General features: G+C 59.7%; 2 protein-coding genes across 11 annotated transcripts in view; one reads left to right on the forward strand and one right to left on the reverse strand.

Annotated features, from left to right (window-relative positions):
- The window catches only part of PC (pyruvate carboxylase), a 93078-nt gene that overhangs the window by 66320 nt on the left and 6133 nt on the right, over positions 1 to 20625 (forward strand). For 8 of the 9 annotated variants that reach the window (XM_024574023.3, XM_024574024.3, XM_024574022.3 and 5 more), the window contains 9 exons: positions 3446 to 3581; positions 3723 to 3907; positions 4126 to 4291; positions 4416 to 4561; positions 4672 to 4789; positions 5059 to 5210; positions 6701 to 6819; positions 10934 to 11096; positions 12692 to 12874. In XM_024574023.3, the coding sequence (XP_024429791.2) occupies positions 3446 to 3581; positions 3723 to 3907; positions 4126 to 4291; positions 4416 to 4561; positions 4672 to 4789; positions 5059 to 5210; positions 6701 to 6819; positions 10934 to 11096; positions 12692 to 12874 (1368 nt within the window). Of the gene's footprint in view, positions 1 to 2681; positions 2860 to 3445; positions 3582 to 3722; positions 3908 to 4125; positions 4292 to 4415; positions 4562 to 4671; positions 4790 to 5058; positions 5211 to 6700; positions 6820 to 10933; positions 11097 to 12691; positions 12875 to 20625 lie in introns of those variants that run through there. The other variant, XM_045183228.2, reaches the window with a different exon arrangement.
- On the reverse strand, positions 15363 to 19818 carry LRFN4 (leucine rich repeat and fibronectin type III domain containing 4). Of its 2 annotated transcripts, XM_045183229.2 has the most exons (3): positions 18520 to 19818; positions 16727 to 18085; positions 15363 to 16198 (listed from the first exon to the last, which is right to left on the reverse strand). In XM_045183229.2, the coding sequence occupies exons 2-3, from the start codon at positions 18073 to 18075 to the stop codon at positions 15637 to 15639; spliced, it is 1911 nt and encodes a 636-aa protein (XP_045039164.1). In that variant the 5' UTR covers positions 18076 to 18085; positions 18520 to 19818; the 3' UTR covers positions 15363 to 15636. The 2 variants fall into 2 exon arrangements, with proteins under 2 accessions (XP_045039164.1, XP_053780369.1); XM_053924394.2 differs by having other exon boundaries at positions 16727 to 18815.

Below are 20625 nucleotides of genomic sequence, written 5' to 3' on the forward strand. Positions count from 1 at the left end.
CTCTAAACACAACGTACTTTTTCTAAGAATGAGGACGTTCTCTAAGATAACCACAGCACAGCTTTCAGGAACTTAACATTGACACAGACCTACTTAAAATTTGTCAGCTGTCTCCCCAATGGCCTTTGTTGAACAGAAGTCCAAGGCCCAGTCCAGTATCTCACCTGCATTTCCATGTTCGGTCTCTTTAGTCTCTTTGAACCTAGTTCTTTAGTATTTGTCTCTTGTGAACTTTGACATGTTTAAAGAGTACAGGCCAGCCCTGGCTGGTGTGGCTCAGTAGATGGAGCGCCGACCTGAGAACCAAAAGGTCACCAGTTCGATTCCCAGTCGGGGCACATAACCTGGGTTGCGGGCCAGGTCTCCAGTGGGGGGTGTGCGAGGGGTAACAGATCTATGTTATCTGTCGTACACTGATATTTCTCTCCCTCTCTCCTTCCCTTCCCCTCTCCCTAAATGTAAAATAAAATCTTTAAAAAAAAGAAAGAGCACAGGCCAGTAGTTTTGTGGAATGTCCCTTAGTTTGGGTTTGCCTCATGTTGTCCCCTTATTAGATCCAGGCTGTGGCCCGGCAGAAACACCCTACAGGTGTTCCTTGGCCCCCTTTCCGGAGGCACGTGATGGCCACTTCATGCCAGCAATGTTAACCTGGATCGCTTGGTTACCGTGGTGTCTGCCAGGTCTGTCCACTTTGTAATGAATAAGGAAGGACATCCCTCACTTTAGAAGCTGAGCCAGAGCCCAGCCAGACTGACGTCAGGTCCATGCAGCTGGGTCTAACCCAGGGCGCAGCCTCCCACCCAGGGCTCACTGGTCTTGAGCAGTGGCCCACGCAGTCCTATCTCGCTGCCTCATGGCTAACAGCTCCCCGGAGCACATGCTTCCCCTCACAGACACGGTGCCTCCCGGCTTTCCCCCCTCTCTGGGGCGGCCCCTCAGTCTCCTTCATTGGTTTGTCCTCCTCACCCGTGTTTTGGCGTTGGTGGCCAACAGGTGCCCGCCTTCCTCTCTAGCCTGTTCTCTCCAGGCTGATCTACTCCAGGCCCATGGGCTCAAACACCATTCCTTTGCTGCCTTCTCTGATCTCTTCTGGGGGCTCCATCCCACTCCCAGAGGGGCCTGGCTCTCTAGTCCCTCCTGCTACAGGGAAGGTGATTCCTACCCCCCCATCCTGGACTTCTCTCTTGTCCTCGTCCTCCACAATGGATCTTTCCATGAATCTTGCCTGTTGAAGCCCCAAATCTCTCCCCAGTTTTTAAAAAATGAAACATGAATTTTTTTTAAGATTTTATTTATTTTTAGAGAGAGGGGAAGGAGGAGGAGAAAGGGAGAGAAACATTGATGTATGAGAGGAACATCAATCCGTTGCCTCTCACAGGCCCCCTGCTGGGGACCTGGCTTGCAACCCAGGCGTGTGCCCTGATTGGGCATCAAACTGGCAGCCTTTAGGTTCACAGGCTGGCGCTCAGTCCACTGAGCCATAGCAGCCAGGGTGTCTCCCCAGTTTTGTCCATTCCCCATTGCTCCCACCCGGGTCAGAGGCACTGTGTGTCTCATCTCAGTCTCTGCACAGCCCCGAATGCGCAGCCCTGTCTGCTCACCAATCCAGAGAGCTTCCCAAAGTGCATCAGGTCATCCCCTCCACCACCACCCCATGGTGCTTGGAGGAAAATGAAGAGACTGGGGAGAGGCTGAGATACCAAGAGCTGAGGCCCTGTCTGCACCCCCAGCCTCAGCTCACCCCTAGGCGTCCCTGCCACTCTGCTCTTGGCCCTGGATCTTAACCTCATCTAGCGTATTCCCCCTTGGGCCTGGGCTACCACTGTTCCTTCTACCTGGTGCTTTCCCCGATCTTCCTGCTTGGCTTCCTGCTTGTGCTTCTCCTGTGTAGATGCCATTATGCACCCCCCCTCACAGACCCCGCTTTCATATCCAGGCCCAGTGAGCTCCCCATACCCAACCTCCACCCCCAACCAGGTAATTCACAAAACATTACCTGGTTTCTTACCTTTGAGGCACTAATCACAGCCTGAAAGAACCTTATTTCTGTCGTCTTTTTCCTTTTCTCTGCCCTTCTCTCTGGTGTACGCTGGCACAGCAGAAGAGAAAGCAGTGGCCTTCTCTTCGCTCCCGCCCTGTGCCGGGGCTGCGCCAGGGCTGCGCTGGGCACGGGCTGATGCTCAGGGCCTAGCCTCTCTCCTTCAGCCCACAGCTTCCATCTTCTCTTTTTTCTGTTTATTTCCTTATTTCTTTTCTTCTCTTTTCTTCCTGTTTGGTATTTATTTCCCCTTCTCCATCTCATTGGCTATAATAAGACACTGAGGGTTTTGCAGTATCTATTTTATTTATTGATTATGTGTTTATGTTCCCTATGTAGAACAAATGGGTGAGTCAAGCATTTTAAACTTTGCTAAAAAATGAATCACACAGTTAGCTAGATAAAGGCAGTAGGGGTGGGGAAGGACCAAGTGCCAGGCTGGGTGGACAGCTGTGTGACTTCGAACGTATCTTTTTAAACTCGCCTGGGCCTTGTTTTTCTTCATTTGTAAAACGAGGGGTGATTTACCTCTGAAGATGTTCTACATTCTGGGCTGTAAGTTGCCCTCAGTTGGTTCTTTTAAAAATCCTTTTTATTGTGGTAAAATGTATCTGACAGAATTTGCCATCTCAACCGTTTGTAAGCGCACGGTTCGGCGGGGGCAAGTGCGTTCACACCGTGCGCGCAACCATCGCCACGCCTGTCTCCAGAGCGTCGTCATCCCCAGCCTAACTCTGTCCCTGCGAAAGCCTAACTCCTCACCTGCCTGTCACCGGCCCTCCCACTGTCTCTGTGAACGAATTGGACTCTAGGGACCTCATGTGAGCGGACTCATGCAGTATTTGTCTTTTCGTGTCTGGCCCATTTCACCTGCCCTCAGCCGGTTTTCGTTACCGGTGTATTCAGAAGCCCGCGCTAGAGAGGAGGGTTGCATTTTAACTGATCAGGGGCTTGGCTTCTGGAGCAGTCACAGTGATGTGGGTTCTCTGGGCCGTGGTTACCCTCATCGCGCAGCCAGACAGAACCCTGAGGGCGGCACACACGGGCCAGTGTGGTGGGGGGAGGCTCTTCATCAGGGCTGCCTGACCAGCAGACAGCATCGGAGGGGGTGCTGACGACGCACGTGCACACCTTCGTCCTGCTGTGCCTCTCCTGGCCTTGACATTGCTCTGGGAGCTTGGAGTGTTGTAAACACTCCAGTGAGTATTAGAGAGTTAGGGTAAGCTTGGGCTCCCTTGGGTTTGATTTACTCCCTGTCCTGCGGCCACCTAGCCCCCCAGGGAATGAGGAGGGTGCCGGTGCTGGCCTTTACCTGGGGCCGCTGTGGGGATGAGGTGGGAACCCCACTCTTTCTGGGGACCTTCCCTGCTGAGGCTGCTCCAGCCTGGCTCTGACTTCCCTCCCCAGATGCTGAAGTTCCGAGCCATCTGCGGGGGCCTGAGGCTCCGGGGCATCTGCCGAACCTCCACCACCCCTGCTGCCTCCCCAAATGTCCGGCACCTGGAGTACAAGCCCATCAAGAAGGTCATGGTGGCCAACAGGGGTGAGCCCCCTGGGTCCGGGACAGCGGGTGTGGGCTGGCCCCAGCCTTCGCTCTCCTCTTCCCTCCAGCTCCCTGCCATGATATCTGCTTCTCTTAGCACCCAGGAATCTAACTTCTCACCGCGCTGCCCCCTGCCCCCAGGTGAGATCGCCATCCGCGTGTTCCGCGCCTGCACAGAGCTGGGCATCCGCACTGTGGCTGTGTACTCGGAGCAGGACACAGGCCAGATGCACCGGCAGAAAGCAGACGAAGCCTATCTCATTGGCCGCGGCCTTGCCCCAGTGCAGGCCTATCTGCACATCCCGGACATCATCAAGGTGGCCAAGGTGAGCCAGGCTGGGCCAGGATGCCTCTTAAGGGCCGGGGCTGGTTCCTGTGCCTTCCCTGTGCTGTGCCCAAGCCCCACGCCAGCCAGCATAAGTGTGTGTGGATGGATGGAGGGATGGATGGAGCGAGCAAGTGAGGTGGGGAAGGCACAAGAGCTACAGGGTTTGGTGTGGCCCGTGTGAAGTAATTTGAGGGCGTGCCACTCTTCTGCCCCCAGGAAAACAATGTGGACGCGGTGCACCCTGGCTACGGGTTTCTGTCAGAGCGCGCGGACTTCGCCCAAGCCTGCCAGGACGCCGGGGTCCGGTTCATTGGACCAAGCCCGGAAGTGGTTCGAAAGATGGGAGATAAGGTGGAGGCCCGGGCCATCGCCATCGCTGCAGGTGAGTATGGCAGCAAGCCGTGGGGACCGTGCAGCTCCAGAGGGGCCCTCCGGGGTGGGGGCTGGTGGGTTTTGGTAGGGACTCCAGCCTGTGGCAAAGGCCCCACATGCCTGTCTCCCAACAGGTGTCCCCGTGGTCCCCGGCACGGATGCCCCCATCACTTCCCTGCACGAGGCCCACGAGTTCTCCAACACCTACGGCTTCCCCATCATCTTCAAGGCTGCCTATGGGGGCGGGGGCCGTGGCATGAGGGTCGTGCACAGCTATGACGTGAGCAGGGGCCAGGGCTGGGAGGCCACTGCAGAGCCACTGCAGGTCTGGGAGTGGGTCGGGGTGGTGCAGAGGGGTCCAATGTCTGCTCAGCCTCCACCCGCCCCCAGGAGCTGGAGGAAAACTATACCCGGGCCTACTCAGAGGCTCTGGCTGCCTTCGGGAATGGGGCGCTGTTTGTGGAAAAGTTCATTGAGAAGCCACGCCACATCGAGGTACAGATCCTAGGTGAGTGGGGCCATTCCTGGGTCACAGCGGCCTGCGGGCCCAACCTTCCTTGCTGCGCTGGCCTTTGGGACCCCAGGAGCTCTCCCTCCAGAAGCGGCTGCCCTATTTGGGCAGGCTGCGGGGCAGGGCAGGGCAGGGCCTGTGCTCCTGGCTGCCCCCGCTGCTGGGAGCAGGCACTGGTGGGCCATAGCGGATGCCTGGGATGGTTGGGCCTTTAGCGGGTGTTTAGATTCCAGGAGAGACTGAGCCCAGCTAACCCTCCTCCGCAGGGGACCAGTACGGGAACATCCTGCACCTGTATGAGCGAGACTGCTCCATCCAGCGGCGACACCAGAAGGTGGTCGAGATCGCCCCTGCTGCCCACCTGGACCCTCAGCTCCGTGCTCAGCTCACCGGCGACTCTGTCAAACTTGCTAAGCAGGTGAAGGGCAGGGGCTCTTGGGGACGCAGTTTTCCACCTAGAGACAAGGAGCCTGTTCGTGCAGGCTCGCTCTGAGCTCTGGCTGGTATAGGCCTCACAGCCAGTGGTCACTGGCGTTCAGATGTGGGCAGTCTGCTGGGGAGCAGGGAGGCCCAGAGTGACTGGCTCTGGGAGGGGGAGGGACTCTGTTGGAGGACAGAAGGCTGATGAAGAGACCTTGGGACAGCAGAGGCTCCAGGCCCAGAGGCAAAGCCTGGGGTCTGAGAAGAGGGAGGGGGCAAGGCCACTGGCCACACCCTCAGTACCCTGTCCTGCGTGGCACCAGCTAACCCCTGGGACAAAAGCAATGGGGTTCAGTGGATCCTATCAGGATTAAGAAACACCATTAAGACATTTCTTCCTCAGTCATTCTTAACGGGCTCCTATATCACATCTATTGCCACCCTTCACCCCTAAGGCCTGCCTTCAGCCAGTCTCCGCTCTGCTGGGGCGTGGAGACGGGCAGGGACTCCGCAGCAGTGGCCTGCCCCCACACCTGGCTTGGGAGAGCACCTGCCTGGCCAGACCACCAGCAGCGGCCCTGCTCTCTGTCCGTCTGAGCCCTCCTGACCCCACCCCCTCTCCGAGTCCAGGCGTCCAGCCCCACACCTGCTCCCCATCCCAGAGCCCCAGTGAGAGTGTCTCCAGACCTGCCCTCTCCAGAGCTGGGCAGCCCAGAGAGAGGATGGCAGGGATTCTGTCACTGTCCCCAAACTGGAAGCCAGGGTCAGCGCTCTGCGGTAGGCTTCCACCACGGTTAACGTGAGGTGTTGATTTAAGAGTTGAGATTTTGTTTTTTCTTATAAGGAGTGTTTCCACCTTGATTTTGGTCTTGTTTATTGGCTTATTATTATTATTATTATTACTACTACCATTATTTGTTGTGTCATCCCAGAGCAGATTTGCGGGAGCTGTCTGAAGTCTAGTTTGTGGTTGGGGGAAGACCACAGTGAAACTGGGCTGGGGCTACGTTTTGAGTTAGAATCCTCACTGGTTGCTTTCTCTGAAACGGCCCCTCTGGCGGTAGTGGTCTGAGGTGATGACTGAGCAGAGGAGAGGGGACTTTCTGAAGACCTCTGAGGACAGGAAGGGTCCAGGAGAGGCTGGGGTGTGTGTATGGGGGCAGGGGGTCCTAGTGCCGGAAAAGCAAGGAGGCCGCAGGGGAAAGGGCATGTGTCTGGGGCAGTGGGAGCTGCTGCTGCTGTCTTGTCCAGACACACTGGGTGCAGCCATCTGAGGCTGCCTGTGGCGTTCTGGGGAGACATCTGGGCAGGGGTCCAGCCATGGGTTCTGGGTACTTCCCTCCCCGGGGGCAGGGCTGGTGAGCTGCCTGCCTTCGGACAGGGCGGAGTGTGCTGCAGTCTGTTTTTTTATGGAACCAACTGGCGGATGAGGCTGTTTCCACGGGGCTTCCATCACTGCACCTGCTTACTTACACGGCTGCCCCACAGGTGGGCTACGAGAACGCGGGCACCGTGGAGTTCCTGGTGGACAAGCACGGCAAGCACTACTTCATCGAGGTCAACTCCCGCCTGCAGGTGGAGCACACGGTCACAGAGGAGATCACCGAGTGAGCCGGGCGGGCGGGGCTGGGGAAGGGCTGCCCTCGCTTCTGTGCAAAATCCGCCAGGTGGCTCCTGGGGAGCGGGCAGCTGGGAGCTCAGCTCACTCTCCTTGGGGGAGCGAGCAGTTAGGGATCTAGTTGCCTTTTGCAGATATTATTATAAAAGCATGACACCCTTATGTATTAGCACAAAGCAGCAGATTAAAACGATTTAGAGCCCCCCACACATAAAATGCTGAGGAGGCTCCCAGCCGTGCTGTGCGCTGCGAGACACAGCCACCCGGGAGGAAGGTGCTGATCATCCCCACTTTTTAGATGAGGAAGCTGTGGCTCAGAAAGGTTAAGAGAGTCACCCAAGGTCACTCAGCTGGGACTAGAACCCAGGCCTAAGTCTGCTGTAAAGCTTTGGCCTCTTTCCACCTTTATTTACTTTATTATGTAAATAGTTTGACACAATTGTGTTGTTCTACGTAGATTTTTCATCTACTTTTTAAATTCAGTGCTTGTTGAAGGAATCCCCAGGCCCCGGGACTTTTCTGAATACTTGTCGTGGCTGCACGCTCTTCCGTCATCTGAGTGAGTCGTGAGTTACTGACAGAGTCCTCCGTTAGTGGGCACTGAGGTGGCTCCTGGCTGCTCTTGTCAGTACCTTTGTGCCTCAGTGTCCTCCTGCCTCTCCGAGCTCTGAGGACTGACACCGGAGGAGGGGTCGCCCGGCAGAGGGCAGGCAGCCCCTCACCTAGTTAGCGCTCCCAACTGCTCGTCCCGACTTGTGTTCCTACAAGGATCGAGTACGGGCATTTTTTAAAAACCTGCCCATTTCATAAACAATTCAGTGGTCTTTCATTGTTTCAAGATCCATATTTTGAGCCATTTCCTTGTTAAGTGTTAAGCCCTGACTTGGAGCCAGGCCATCTCACCATGGAACTTTCTTGACCGTTCCTTCCCCGACCCCTAACCCCCTGAGACTGAGGATGCCCAGCAGGCGCACAGAGGCCCCCAGACTCCTTGATCTCGAGACAAAGGCTGAATGGAGACAGACGCTCTGGCCTCATACTCTGGCCCCACACGACTCTCCCCGCTGTGCTGCTGTAAAACCATCCACCTCGAGCCTGCCGCAAGCCTTTTCTGCGAAGGAGGGAAGTCTTGGTTTGCTCGAGGGTCGGGGGGTGTCAGACAGGCACGGGCTGGGGCACAGCTTCCTCCGCTGTCCCAGCTGCGGGGAGCCTGGGTGAGCGGCAGTCCGTCTGACCCTCGGGCTCCTCCTCTGATAATAGTGCCAGCGACTCTGAGGGCACCATTGTGGAGATAAAGCTTGAGACAGCCTCAGTCCGCAGCACGCAGACTTGGTGACGCATGGCGACTGTCACCACTGCTCCAAAGTTATTTAGCAAGAAACACACAACACGTAGTGCAGCCTGCCAGGGCGGCTCCCCAGCTGTCCTTACCGCAAGCCTCAGCGACAAATTGAAAGCACTGCAGTTGATTTTTCTTTTATCTGAATATATTTTATTGATTGTGCTATTATAGTTGTCCCAGTTTTTTTCCCCTTTGCCCCCTCCCCCTGGTACACCCCTTCCCTCCAGCAATCCACCCCCCACGCTTGGTTCATGTCCATGGGTTGTGCATATAAGATCTTCGGCTTCTCCGTTCCCTATGCTCTTCTTAACCTCCCGTCCACTTTGCACCTACCAATTACGCTTCTTAATCCCTGCACCTTTCCCCCATTCTACCGCTCCTCCCTGCTGTAACCCTCCACGTGATCTCTGTACCTATGATTCTGTTCCTGTTCTAGTTGTTTGCTTAGTTTGGTTTTTTTTTTTTTAGATTCAACAGTTGATAGTTGTGAATTTGTTGTCATTTTAATGTTCATATTTTTGATCTTCTTTAAATAAGTCCCTTTAACATTTCATATAATAAGGGCTTGGTGATGATGAACTCCTTTAGCTTTACCTTGTCTGGGAAGCACTTTGTCTGCCCTTCCATTCTAAATGATAGCTTTGCTGGACAGAGTCATCTTGGATGTAGGTCCTTGCTTTTCGTGACTTTGAATACTTCTTGCCAGTCCCTTCTTGCCTGCAAAGTTTCTTTAGAGAAATCAGCTGACAGTCTAATGGGAACTCCTTTGTAGGTAACTCTGCTTTTCTCTTGCTGCTTTTGAGATTCTCTCTTTATCTTTAACCTTTGGCATTTTAATTATGTTGTGTGGTCCTCTTTGGGTCCAACTTTTTTGGGACTCTCTGTGCTTCCTGGACTTGTATGTCTATTTCCTTCACCAAATTAAGGCAGTTTTCTTCCATTATTTTTTCAAATAAGTTTTCAAGTTCTTGCTCTTCCTCTTCTGCTGGCACCCCTGTAATACAGATGTTGGTACATTGGGAGATGTCCCAGAGGCCCCTTATATTATCCTTGTTTTTTTTAATTCTTTTTTTCTTCTTGCCATTCTGGTTGAATGCTTATTTCTTCCTTATGTTCCAAATTGTTGATTTGAATCCTGGCTTCATGCCCTCAACTGTTGCTTCCCTGTAGATTTTTCTTTATTTCACTTAACGTAACCGTCATTTCCGCGCGGGTCGTTACTATGTTGTGGCCGCACTCAGTGGGTTCTCTGAGCATCCTGATCACCAGTGTTTTGAGCTCTGCATCTGATAGGCTGGCTATCTCTGTTTCATGTAGTTCTTTTTCTGGGATTTTGTTCTGTTCTATATTTCTTTGTCTCCTCAATTTGGCAGCCTCCCTGTGTTTGTTTCTGTGTATTAGGTAGGGCTGCTTTGACTCCCTGTCTTAGTAGTGTGGCCTATTGTAGAAAAGGCACCTGTAAATTATGTGGGGCGGAGCCTTAAGTAATCACCGGGGTGGGGCAACCTGCCTCACCACCTTATAGCTCTTTTGGGGGGAAGGGCTAAGAGAGGGGACTGTGCCACTGCCGGGCTTTTGGAGGTTTGCCCAGCATTCGCCCTGTATGACTGGCACCCTTCCAGCTGAATCCCACAGGGGGTGGGTCTGCCTATGTTTGAAGTCCCTGCAGGCCCTTTAAGTGGAGTCTCTTGAAAATCTGGCAGTTTCTTCTGCTGCCTCAAACCCCACGGGTTTTTACAGCCAGAAGTTGTGGGGATTTATCTTCATGGCTCTGGAACCCTGGGCTGTGTGGTCTGGCCTGGGGCTCCCAAGGTAACCCTCCTGATTTTTATCCACCACACGTGAATGTGGGGCTGCCTGTTCTGCTGCGGAATCTCTGCACCTCTTCACCCATCTCCGTCTCTCACCGGTCCCACCTGCCGGGATGACTGTGGCTTCTTTAAATCCTTGGTTGTCGGACTTCCAAACAGCTCGATTTTCTGACGGTTCTGGGTGTTACTTGTTTTGAGGTCTAGTTGTGATGTTTTCTGTGGTTGTGTGAGGAGGCAAATCGTGTTTACCTGCGCCTCCATCCTGCCCGGAAGTCCCACACCATGGGTTTTTCCCGCTTGGACTTGTTGCTGTCCTTAGTAGCGTGGTGGTCAGCGAGGCCGAGCTTTGAAGCCTGCGCACTTGGAGAGCTCCCTGCTCTCAAATCTTCTTGAGGGGCGTGGGACCTTGGGCTCAACCCCAGCTGCAGCAAGGGCCTGGGCAGACGGCATCCTGACCTCAACGTCCACCTGTGTGGGCCCACCCACAGCTGTGGCCCCCACTGCAAGGAGCCCGGCCTTCACAACCCCATTATCTCACCACACCACTCCCCACCCCGCCCACACACGGAGAACAGCACAATGACTCTAAGGACAGGGTGCCTGAGGCTGCAAACCCAGGCTTGGCCGAGGGAGAGTTTGGGGGCAGCCAGAGGGCCGGGAGACCCCAGGGAGGAAAAGGGCAGAGCACCGGAAGGGGTGGTTTGGGAGGGGTGTAAGAATGGGTGGATGCAAAGAGTGCGGCTGCCCCTCCAGCCGCCCTGTTCTTCTTGTTCAGACTGCAGAGTTCTGGGGGTTGGGCTGGGCGCGCCACTCAGTGGATCGGGAGGAGCCGGCTGCCCAGGCTGGGGAAGAATCGGCAGGGTGTGCGGAGTCTATGTGTGGACTGCCGCCTTGTCTACCCCCCCGCCTCATGCTCCCCTCCTGGTCCCGTGTTCCCCCTCCTCCCGCAGTGTGGACCTGGTCCACGCCCAGATCCACGTGGCTGAGGGCCGGAGCCTACCTGACCTGGGCCTGCGGCAGGAGAACATCCGCATCAACGGCTGTGCCATCCAGTGCCGGGTCACCACTGAGGACCCCTCGCGCAGCTTCCAGCCGGACACCGGCCGCATCGAGGTAGGGCCCACATTCTGACCTCTGGCCGCGCAGCCGTGGTCTCCACCTGTGTCAGGATTCTTGGGCCCCACTGCTTCTGAGGGGCACGAAGTGAGGGAGGTCCCTTTCTGGTCTGAAGCTGGCTTCTGTAGGTGGGAGCCTGGCCCTTCCCTAGAGGAAGGGAGGAGCACCCTGGGGAGAGGCTGCCATGTGTACAGGCTAGTAAGCCAGCAGGGGTCACCAGAATGGGGCAGAGCAGCTAGTGGAGCCAAAGGCAGGGCCCCCAGAAACGAGGCCCAGGCCCTGGACTCTGTTCCCACGAGAGCCCAAAGACAGAATGGTGCTGCTGGCTCCAGCCCTGCCTTCAGTCTGAGGGAGGGTGGCTGGCAAGGCAGCACCCAGTGCTGCAAAGCGCTGGAGGCCCTGATGCCCCAGCAGAGGAGCCACGCTGAGCAAGGGTAGCTGTGGGAGTTGGGGTGGGGGGTGGAGGGTGGGAGGAAGCTGAGAGGCAGGCTCTTGGCAGGAGGGTGAGGTGGGCCAGGGCAGGCTCCCCAAGCCCCCGACCTGCGCCTTCTCCGGTCACACTTCCCAAACCTTCTCCTTCCTCTCACACAGGAAGCCATTTCTCCCCTCCCGATGCTGAGAGCAGGGACCCTCTGGCCTGCTCGGGGCTTATTCCTGCCCCCATCTCATGCCGACTAAGAATACCTCTGGGTCCCGGTGTCAGCGGTGCTGTCACCGGCTCTGCCATTTTACTGGCTCCCCATCTGGCCTGCACCTCCCAGGATGCAGGACAGGAGCTCAGATTCTGCTCCCGGTCCACGGAGGAGGGCGAGATCCAGTTTGAGACAGATACCGGGCTTCTGAAAAACAAGCGACAGGGGAGGGGCAGGGGCTGTCTGGGTTCTGAAAGTGCATGCAGCTGGTAGGCCCAAGGCAGAGCACCGGGGGCAGCAGGCTCCGGCCCCCACAGCAGTCCGGTCTCTGGTGGGGGCTGGCCCCCGGCCAGAGCACTGTCCAGTCTTCTCTGTCCTCACCCCGGAAGGGGCAGCCCTGCCCTGGACGCCGCCTTCCCCTGTCTCCCCTTCCTAGTCCGGCTGCTCCAAGCCTGGTTTACCACAGAATATTTTTAGCTGGCAGTTCCTGCTCACAGCTGAATGTTCACTCTTAAATATTTTATTAAGTTCCTTTGTATTGAACACAGGCCTCTGCCCCTGAGAAGCGGAAGCACAGTGCAGTGGGTGCCCCGAGCCCTGGGGCTGCCCCTCCCACTCCCCATCTTCCTTACAGCTGTGCTCCACAGGGCTCACCCCGCCCCCATCACAGACCTCATATGTGCACTAGTTAACCCCAGACACCCCAAACCTGTCCCCCACCCCTTGGTCCCCTCTCCATTAGACTGTGGAGCCCCTGTCCGTCCCCCCAGATCCACCTCTCTGACCCATCATTCTCTGCCCCGCTTCCCTCTGGGCACTGGCAGACATGAAATGGAACTTCACATGCCAGAGCTGGGATTCGCCTGCGGTGCCCTTGTGTACCTTGTCCAGCCTGGGTGGGGGTGGCGTCTTCAGTCTGGCTTCTGACCCATCCCTGAGCCCACCTGCCTCTCCCTGCAGGTGTTCCGGAGCGGAGAGGGCATGGGCATCCGCCTGGACAACGCTTCTGCCTTCCAGGGAGCTGTCATCTCCCCCCACTACGACTCCCTGCTGGTCAAAGTCATCGCACACGGCAAAGACCACCCCACAGCCGCCACCAAGATGAGCAGAGCCCTGGCCGAGTTCCGAGTCCGAGGCGTGAAGGTGAGAGGCTGCAGCCCAGCCTGTCCCTACGCCCTGCCCGTCGCCGCTTGTGGACTCCCTGTCTGCGCTTGGTCACTGCTGCTGCTGAGCCCTGGCGTCCCTGGGCCCCAGTCTGGGTGCCCTTAGCCGGAGTCGGGTTTCATTCTGTGGGCCCCACACTTCTCGTGCCCCTCCTGGGTGAGAACATCCGGCCAGCTTGTTAATCCACATGTTACCAGGCCTCCCTCTGGAACCCTTGGTCCCATGGGTTTGGGTGGAGGCCGTGGAGCCTGTGTTTTGAGCCGTGTTTGGTACTTCAGGGACAGCCAGGGAGGGAGGCTAAAGCCGGAGGCCCGAGCACAGGGCAGGAGGCGGCCACGGGCCCGCCCTTAGAGGGCTGGCAGCCCGGGGGCCAGGCAAGGACCCAACACGGCCCTTGGTCTCTTGGTCGGGCTCCATTACCCAAGTCTGTAGCTGGAGATGAAACCACAGCCACACAGTCTTGTCCTTGGGGTCAGTGCTGCCCGCACCCCTTGGGCCTCCCCCAGCAGACGTTGCCAGGCAGCCCCACTTGTCACCCTCTTCTGGGCATTCCCAAAGGACAGTCGCCCATAGCAGAGGGCACCCTGCCTGCAGCATGCGAGGTGTGCAGGGGAGCTGGCTGGGGCCCTTCCTCTCCGCCATCTCCTCATAGCTGCTTCCAGCCCGGCCCGTGATCCAGACTTGGCTGGTGCAGCCGGGGTGTGTAGTGGCTACTCTCCTGCTGATAAGGTCTGGGGTGCATCCTGCAGGTGCCCCAGTGGGTACAGGAGCCTTTTGGAGAAAGCATGTGGGAGGGAAGGAGAAAGGGAGTGAGCCTGTGCCCATGCCGTGTCCCCTCAGGCTGTCAGCCCAGCTCACAGGGAACAGAGGTCCCTGGGGTGCTGGGGGGCGGGGCTCTGCCCTCTTCTGTGAGGATCCCTGGGGCTCCTGATCAAGGTACCATTTCATGACAGCATGGGCTCAACCCACTTTCTCGCTGAGGGAGCTCGGGTGTTCCCAGCAGGGTGTCCTGGGGCTGGGGGATCAGTGCACACCATGACCCCAGCGGGGGACGCAGCTACCCCACTCACCTGCCCCCAACTGTTGCTGTGTGCTCCTTGTTGGTGACCCTGGCTGGCCCTGTGGTCTTACCCCTGGGAAATAGGCCTGTCCTTAGGCCTGGAGGGCTCACGAGCCCTGGAGGTGGAGCAGGAAGGCCGGGGCCGGGGCCACAGGGTGGGAGGCCAGGTCTTCTTCAGATGTGCAGCCACACCTGGAGCCTCCGCCAGCCCAGCATCTGCTGCCCTGCAGCTCCTGGCTGCCATCTCCCCTGCCTCCCCCTCCCACAGCCCTGCGCCACCCCCGCCCTCTGTCCAGGCCCTCTGGGGGCTCAGGCTCCCCTGCTCCTCTGCTGAGAACTTGTTTCATTTATGTAAACCAGGGTCACTCTTGGCCTACACCCAGGTATGTGTTCCGGGCTGGGTGGGCGGGCACACATGAGTGTCATCACTGCACACACCCACAAGTGTGTGAGCCTGGCCTGCACGTATGCGTGCAGGTGCACACCTACTGGGCCAGCTCTCACTGTGTTGCTTGTCCGAACCACACGGGCCTGCACAGAATCAGATACCCCGCCCTCAGCACAGATACCGGGCCGCCATGGCCCCGCCCCACTGCGGGCCCTGGGGTGCAGGCACCGCCCTTCTCGGTGGAGCTGGGCCCCTGCACGGTCTTGAAGCACCTGGCTGCACCTGGCGCAGGTGGAGAAGCACCTGTGCCTGGGGGTGTGGGGTTCGGAGTGCTCTCCCTCCCAGCCAGGGCCTGTGGATGCAGAACAAGGTTGCCGCCACGGGCTGTGGCTCCCACGTGGGGAAGCTAAGCAGAGTGGCCTGGCAGGCTTGGGGGTCCCTCTGCCATTTGCCCCTCCTGTGTCCCGTGAGGGAGGTTCAACCCAGTCTTTGCAGATGAGCCTGAGCAAAGCCCGCGGGGCCCTGGGCAGTGAGAGTCCAAGCCCGTCCCAGTCCCTTTGGGAGGACACTTCACAGATCCAGAAGGGGCCCAGGGAGGTGGTGAATGAGGCTGGTGCAAACAAGGCTGGGGGTGCTTTTGGAGTTGTGTTAGGGTGTTGCCTGGCCAGGCCTTTAGTCCCGAAGGGCTCTGCCATCTCCCGCCTGCTCCTGTGGCCATTTGCACGCTGTAATGTGCACCAAGGTAGCCACATGCTGTCCGCGGCCTGCCAGGAACGCCTGCAGGCACAGCAGAGGGCTCAGGTGTCCGGGCCAGGGGCCAGGCCCCCGCTCACCCAGGTGAGAAGCCACCAGGCCACAGCACTCAGTCATCAGGTGGATGACGAAGCCAAGGGCACCCAGATCTGCTTGGGCTGCTTCCGTGGGGCTGGCAGTCTCACCCCTGACCTGTCCTATCTGTGTGCCTCCACTGGCCCACTTGTCTCCCCTTCCTCTAGCAGGATGACACCAGAGACTATCACTGAGGTGTCCCCAACAATTTTATTATAAAGAAAAACAAGACTCCCAATTGGTGGCTGCAGCCGCTGCCTTGGCAGCTGTGAGCACCTGTTGGAGGGACCTGTCCCCTTAGGCCCGTCTGTGGGCCAGACCAGGGAGAAGGCCCTCTGTCCCGCCAAGCACAGGGGCCTGAGGTACCGAGGGTAAAAGTGGGAGGGACTCCCAGGCAGTGCTGGCCCACCCAGGCAAGGTGGCTGCCCACCCCACGCCCTTCCCCTGGGGCTGTCTCCCTTCCTATCACACCACACTCTCTGCCAGCCGCTCCGCACTGCCCCCCACCCCCTGGCACCCTGCCCCAAGCAGTCCCCCATGCACAGAGTGGCTCCGTCGGGCCCAGGCCCCTCCTAGGCGCCTGGCATAACCGTAGCACCCGCCGGTGTCTCCCAGGTCCAGAGAGCAGCTGCGCTGCGGGCGTGGTGGGGGGCTCCGTGGTGGGTGGGTCTTGGGTGTGGGGCTGGGGCCTCCATTGGTCTGGGACTGGACATGACTGAGCTTGAGGGGGAGGCGGCCATTTCCAGCCCCCCGGCCCCGAACCAGCAAGGCCACAGTGAAGACCAGTAAGGCAGCCACCAGCACCCCACCCACAGCCACGGTCAGAGTTCCCCCAAGCATGTGGGCCTGTGGGGCGTGGCACAGGGGCATGGCCGGCAGCGTGGAGAAGTGGGCACAGCCCAGCAGCTTGGTGGCTGTGAGGTCGGAAGGCCCAGCAGCAGGTGACAGGGCCAGCAGGCAGAGGTCATAGTCGGCACCAGGGACCAGGTGCTTCAGCAGGAAGTGGTGGCTGGAGGCTGGGACGATCCTGCAGGCAAGGGCTGGTGGTCAGAGCCCAGGTCTCGGGGTCCAGGCCCCGGCCCCACCCCTGCCGCCCTCCCCTGTGTTCCCAGGTCCCAGCTCTGAACACCCTCTTCCCCCAGGACCACAGGGACCTTGTGTGCTCACTCCAGAGAGCAGAGAAACCCAGACAGACACACGCATGTGGCACTGGAGACAGTGCGGGGGGACAGGCGGGAGTGTGCCCTGGCACCCAGCCCGGGGCAAGCGAGGGAGGGGAGACCCCCATCACCAGAGGTGAGTAGCGTGCGTGTGCAGCTGGCCACGTGCTTAATCACGCAGCAGCGTGGGCGGGGGCGGCTTCCAGTGGCTCAGCCACATGGGAGAGACCTGGGGGTGCACCACCCACCTCCTCTTCCTGGTGCCTGACCCGCCCCTCCCCCTATAACCCACCACCCCCAGGCCGCTCAGAAGCTGAGGAAGGGTGTGTGGAAGCCCCAAGGACAGAGAAGGGGCCAGAAGTGTAGGGCCGATGGGCTGCAAAGCACATCCTCACCGGTAGATGAGGGTCTCATCCTCGCTGCTGTTGTACTGGATTTGGAACATCCACACAGGGTCTGCTGGCCGACCTGGCCCCCAGCTCACCAGCCCTGAGGTGGCAGTCACCTCTGTCACCTGCACGGCTGGTTCAGACTCTAGTGTCCCCTCACCCTCGGCAGCAGTGCGGGCTGAGGCAGCAATGTCCGAGGGCCCGGGGCGGCCCCCCTCAGCGCTGCTGTTCCCACCGTGGGGCAAGGCTAGCACCCGTAGCTCTACGTGGGCTGTGGCCTCACCAGCAGGGTTGGTGGCAATGCAGGTGTAGTCCCCTGCGTCCCCAGAGCCTGTCACCCCAATCTCCAGGGTCCCATTGGGGAAAGCCCGGGCTCGGGAGGAGTTTCCGACCAGCCGGTCATCAGGGCCAACCCAGTGCATGGTGGGCGCAGGGTCCCCGAGGGCCCGGCACCTCAGCGTGGCCCGCTGGCCCTCCAGCACCCAGAGGCGCTGTGTGTGGCGGGCAATGAGGGGCGGCTCACAGGAGAACTCGCCCTCGGGCACTGCCCAGAAGTAGCGGCCGGCCAGGCCTGGCGGGGAGGCACACGTCTCCAGGTCGTCGGGCCGGGCCAGCCGCCGCAGCCACAGCAGCTCGCAGTTGCAGTGCAGGGGGTTCCCACTGAAGCTCAGCACCAGGGGGGCGGGTGAGGCCTGGGCATCGCGCCCCCGGGAGAAGAGTGGGTCGGGTGCCAGTGTGGTCAGGCGGTTGGAGGTGAGGTCGAGGCGGGAGAGCTGGCCAAGTTGGGCGAAGGCGCCCGGAGGCAGTGTGTCGATGAGGTTGTGGTCCAGGTTGAGGGTGTGCAGGGCAGGCATGGCACCGATGCCGGCCCAGGGCACCTGCCGCAGGTTGTTGTAGGACAGGTCCAGATCCTCCAGGCTGTCCAGGAAGTCATCGAAGGCCCCTGGTGCGATGCGGCCCAGCTGGTTGCCGCTCAGGATGAGGTGCTGCAGGTTGATGGGGCCCCGCAGGCTGCCGGTGCCCAGCTCAACCAGCCTGTTGCCGTCCAGGTGCAAGGAGCGCAGGCTCTCCAGGTCCCCGAAGGAGCGGGCCCCAATGCGGGTGATAGCGTTGCGGGACAGCGTCAGGTCCACCAGCCCCGTCATGTTGCGGAAGTCTGGTGGCCCCAAAGCCTGGATGAAGTTATCCGCCAGCCGCAGCTCCACCGTACGCCGGTCCACATTGGGCGGCACGAACAGCAGGCCTCGGTGGGCACAGAGGGTGCTGAGCGACTCGGACAGGTTCTGGCAGACGCAGGGCAGTGGGCAGGCAGCCGCTCCACTGGCCAGCAGCAGCAGCAGGAGCGGCGGGGCCATGGTGAGAGCCCTGTAGGGAGGGGCCAGAGCCCAGGCACAGGTGGGGCTGGTGCAGGTACCCAGGGCCCAGTCCCAGGCGCCAGCTTCCAGAGCATGGCCTGAGTGGGGAGTCAGGGTCAGAGGCCCAAGGGACCCCTCAGGGATGAGGGAAGGCTGTGGCCTGCAGGGCCAGCACCCTGGAGTAGAGGTCACATCTCCCAAGCAGTTAGGAGGACTCCAGGCTCTGGGGACAAGGTGAGGCCAGAGGCAGGAAGCAGAGGTGGGCATGAGAGCAGGGAGGGTCCCGGAACTTCCTTTCCCTGTGGCTTCCCTGGAATCGCCCGCACCCAACCTCCGCGCTGTCCCCTCCCCCACCAGGTAAACCGCCCCCAACCCCCTCCCTGGTGCTCTTTCCCTCCCAAGCCAGCCCCCACGGTGTGCCCCACGAAGGGAGGGGGTGCTCACCTGGTATCCGTAGTTCAGGGGGCACAGGCCGGCCTCCCTGTGGGCCCGGCCAGCCCCCACCGAATCCAGGCAGCTCTCCCGCGGGGGTGAGGCCTGGGGCTGACCGGCAGCCCACCGCTCGCCCTCCGGCCCATGGCCCGGCCCAGGCTCAGTCGGTCCCGGCACCTTTTCCCGGCGCGGCTCGCGGCGGTGGCGACAGGCAGGCGGGTGCGCGCCAGCGGGCACGCGCCGCCGCGGACACGCACGTGGAGGGTAGGCAGGAAGGAGTAAGCGGAGACCCACCCGGGCTGGCTCCCGAGGTCACGGGGACACGCGGCCACTGCAGCTTTCACGGGTGGCTTCGGGTCACGCCCGAGGCCCAGGCCAGCTCGGACCCAGCGCGCAGCCCTCGAGCCCTGCCGCAGCGCACTCACACTGGCTCAGGCGCGCGCGCCCCCGGACACCCTGGCGCCCCAGCATCCTGCACCGCGAGGGCGCCCGCAGCCACTGAGCGAACCGTCACTCTGCAGACAGCCAGACAAAGCGCCAGCTCGCGGGCCCCTTCACCATCTCCCAGAGACGGGAGTCTTTGTCACATGTCGCTGGGCACCCTCCCCAACACACCCACACAAGCCCACACACCCACGTCCCCACACCCACAAGCAGGGCCGGGCGCAAACCCGCACTGTTGCTGGGACCCTCGCGTTCACAGACAAGCTGAAGGTCATAACCGTTCTGCATCACCAAGTCACGTGGAGAGTCCCCCAAAAGCACGGGGCCCTGGAGGGGGGCTGGGGCGACGCCCCCGTCAGGGCTGCTGCGGGGTGGGGCAGAGAGGGCTTGGTCTCCTGGCTGGCGCCGCACCCGTTGCTCGCCCTTCCCTCCCCTCTCCCTCCCTCTTCTCAGGCTCCCTGCCCGCCCAGCGAGCTTGGGAGCCAACCGGTCTCCGCCTCCAGTCCGATTGGTCTGCCTGGCTCGTTCGGTTTCCCAGCAGGCTGGGGAGGCACGCCGTTTGAAGCTGTGCGTCAGTGGTCCCTCCCCTTTCAGCCTGCTGGGCCATTTCCCTAGGAGAGTGGTCTGGGACAAGCTCGGCTCAGCAGAGAAAAGGCTCCTGGTGGGCGTGGGCGGGGGGGGGCGGCAGGTCCTGGCTTCTCGCCTGATAGCCGGCCTTGGGTGGGAGCGCAGAGGGCTGGGGACCAGTTATGCATGCTGGTCCTTGTAGTGGTCCCCCAGTTAGGAAACAGGGAAGTCACCCCACCCCCTGGTATCTCCTAGTCCTCAGGCAACTTGGATCCTCCCTGCCTCCTTCCCTTCCCTCCAGACCTGAATCCAAGGGGCTTGGTGGGTGGGAACTTGGAAACCGGTTGAATTCTAATCCTGCCTAGTACAGCAGGTAACCTTGGGCAAGTCATTTAACCACTGAAACAAGTTCCTCTTCTGGGGCAAGGGGTGTTAACGCAGGCACCTCGGCACCATAGGGGGTGAGAGGGGAGGAAATGATGCTGCCTGGAGGGCTCAGCCCCCTGCAGTGGGAAGGCTGTCTCTCCGTTGCTCTGGGGCCTCCGCTGCCGAGTCTGTAGGAGGAAGGCACTGGATTCCAGCCCAGGGTCAGTTCTGCAGCTCAGCAGCATCAGCTAGTTCTTTGTTCCTAGTCTCCCCATCAGAAATGTTTTCATTCACTCTAAACATGTTTGCCAGCATCCGTCATGTGCTGCCCTGTGCTGGGAATTAAGGTACACCGGGAACCAGATGAGCCTGGCCCCTGCCCCCATGGAGGGTGCAGCACAGTGGGGGGGATGGCATGGCCCCCAAAACAAACAGGGGGGCAAGGTCTATAAGAGAAATGCAGGGTGTGACGGGGGGGGGGGGGTGAGGTGGGGACACACCTCTGGGGCTGCTCCTCACCTTTCTGCGGTTCTAGGTTCTTTAGGTGGTGAGACTGGGTTGTGTCTACTCAAATGGCATGCCTCTGCCAGTTAACGCATCCCCACCTCTTTAGGAGGGGCAGGGACCAGTCTCATGGGCAGGCAGGCAGGCCGACTCGTTGCACAGGTGAGAGGCAATGTTGGCTGGGGCCCTCCTCTGCACTGGCCACCTGTGGGATGGTGGTGGGGGACCCACCCTTCC

Source organism: Desmodus rotundus, chromosome 5 (assembly GCF_022682495.2).
Source record: "Desmodus rotundus isolate HL8 chromosome 5, HLdesRot8A.1, whole genome shotgun sequence".
Lineage (NCBI taxonomy): Eukaryota > Metazoa > Chordata > Mammalia > Chiroptera > Phyllostomidae > Desmodus > Desmodus rotundus.

What these genes read in the sequence shown, in the direction of transcription:
- LRFN4 (XM_053924394.2), bottom strand. Translation starts at nt 18,342, where the DNA reads ATGCCCACCTCTGCTTCCTGCCTCTGGCCTCACCTTGTCCCCAGAGCC. An exon ending in GATGAGACCCTCATCTACCG is followed by an intron (nt 16,199 to 16,726) that starts GTGAGGATGTGC and finishes CCTTGCCTGCAG; the next exon opens with GATCGTCCCAGCCTCCAGCC.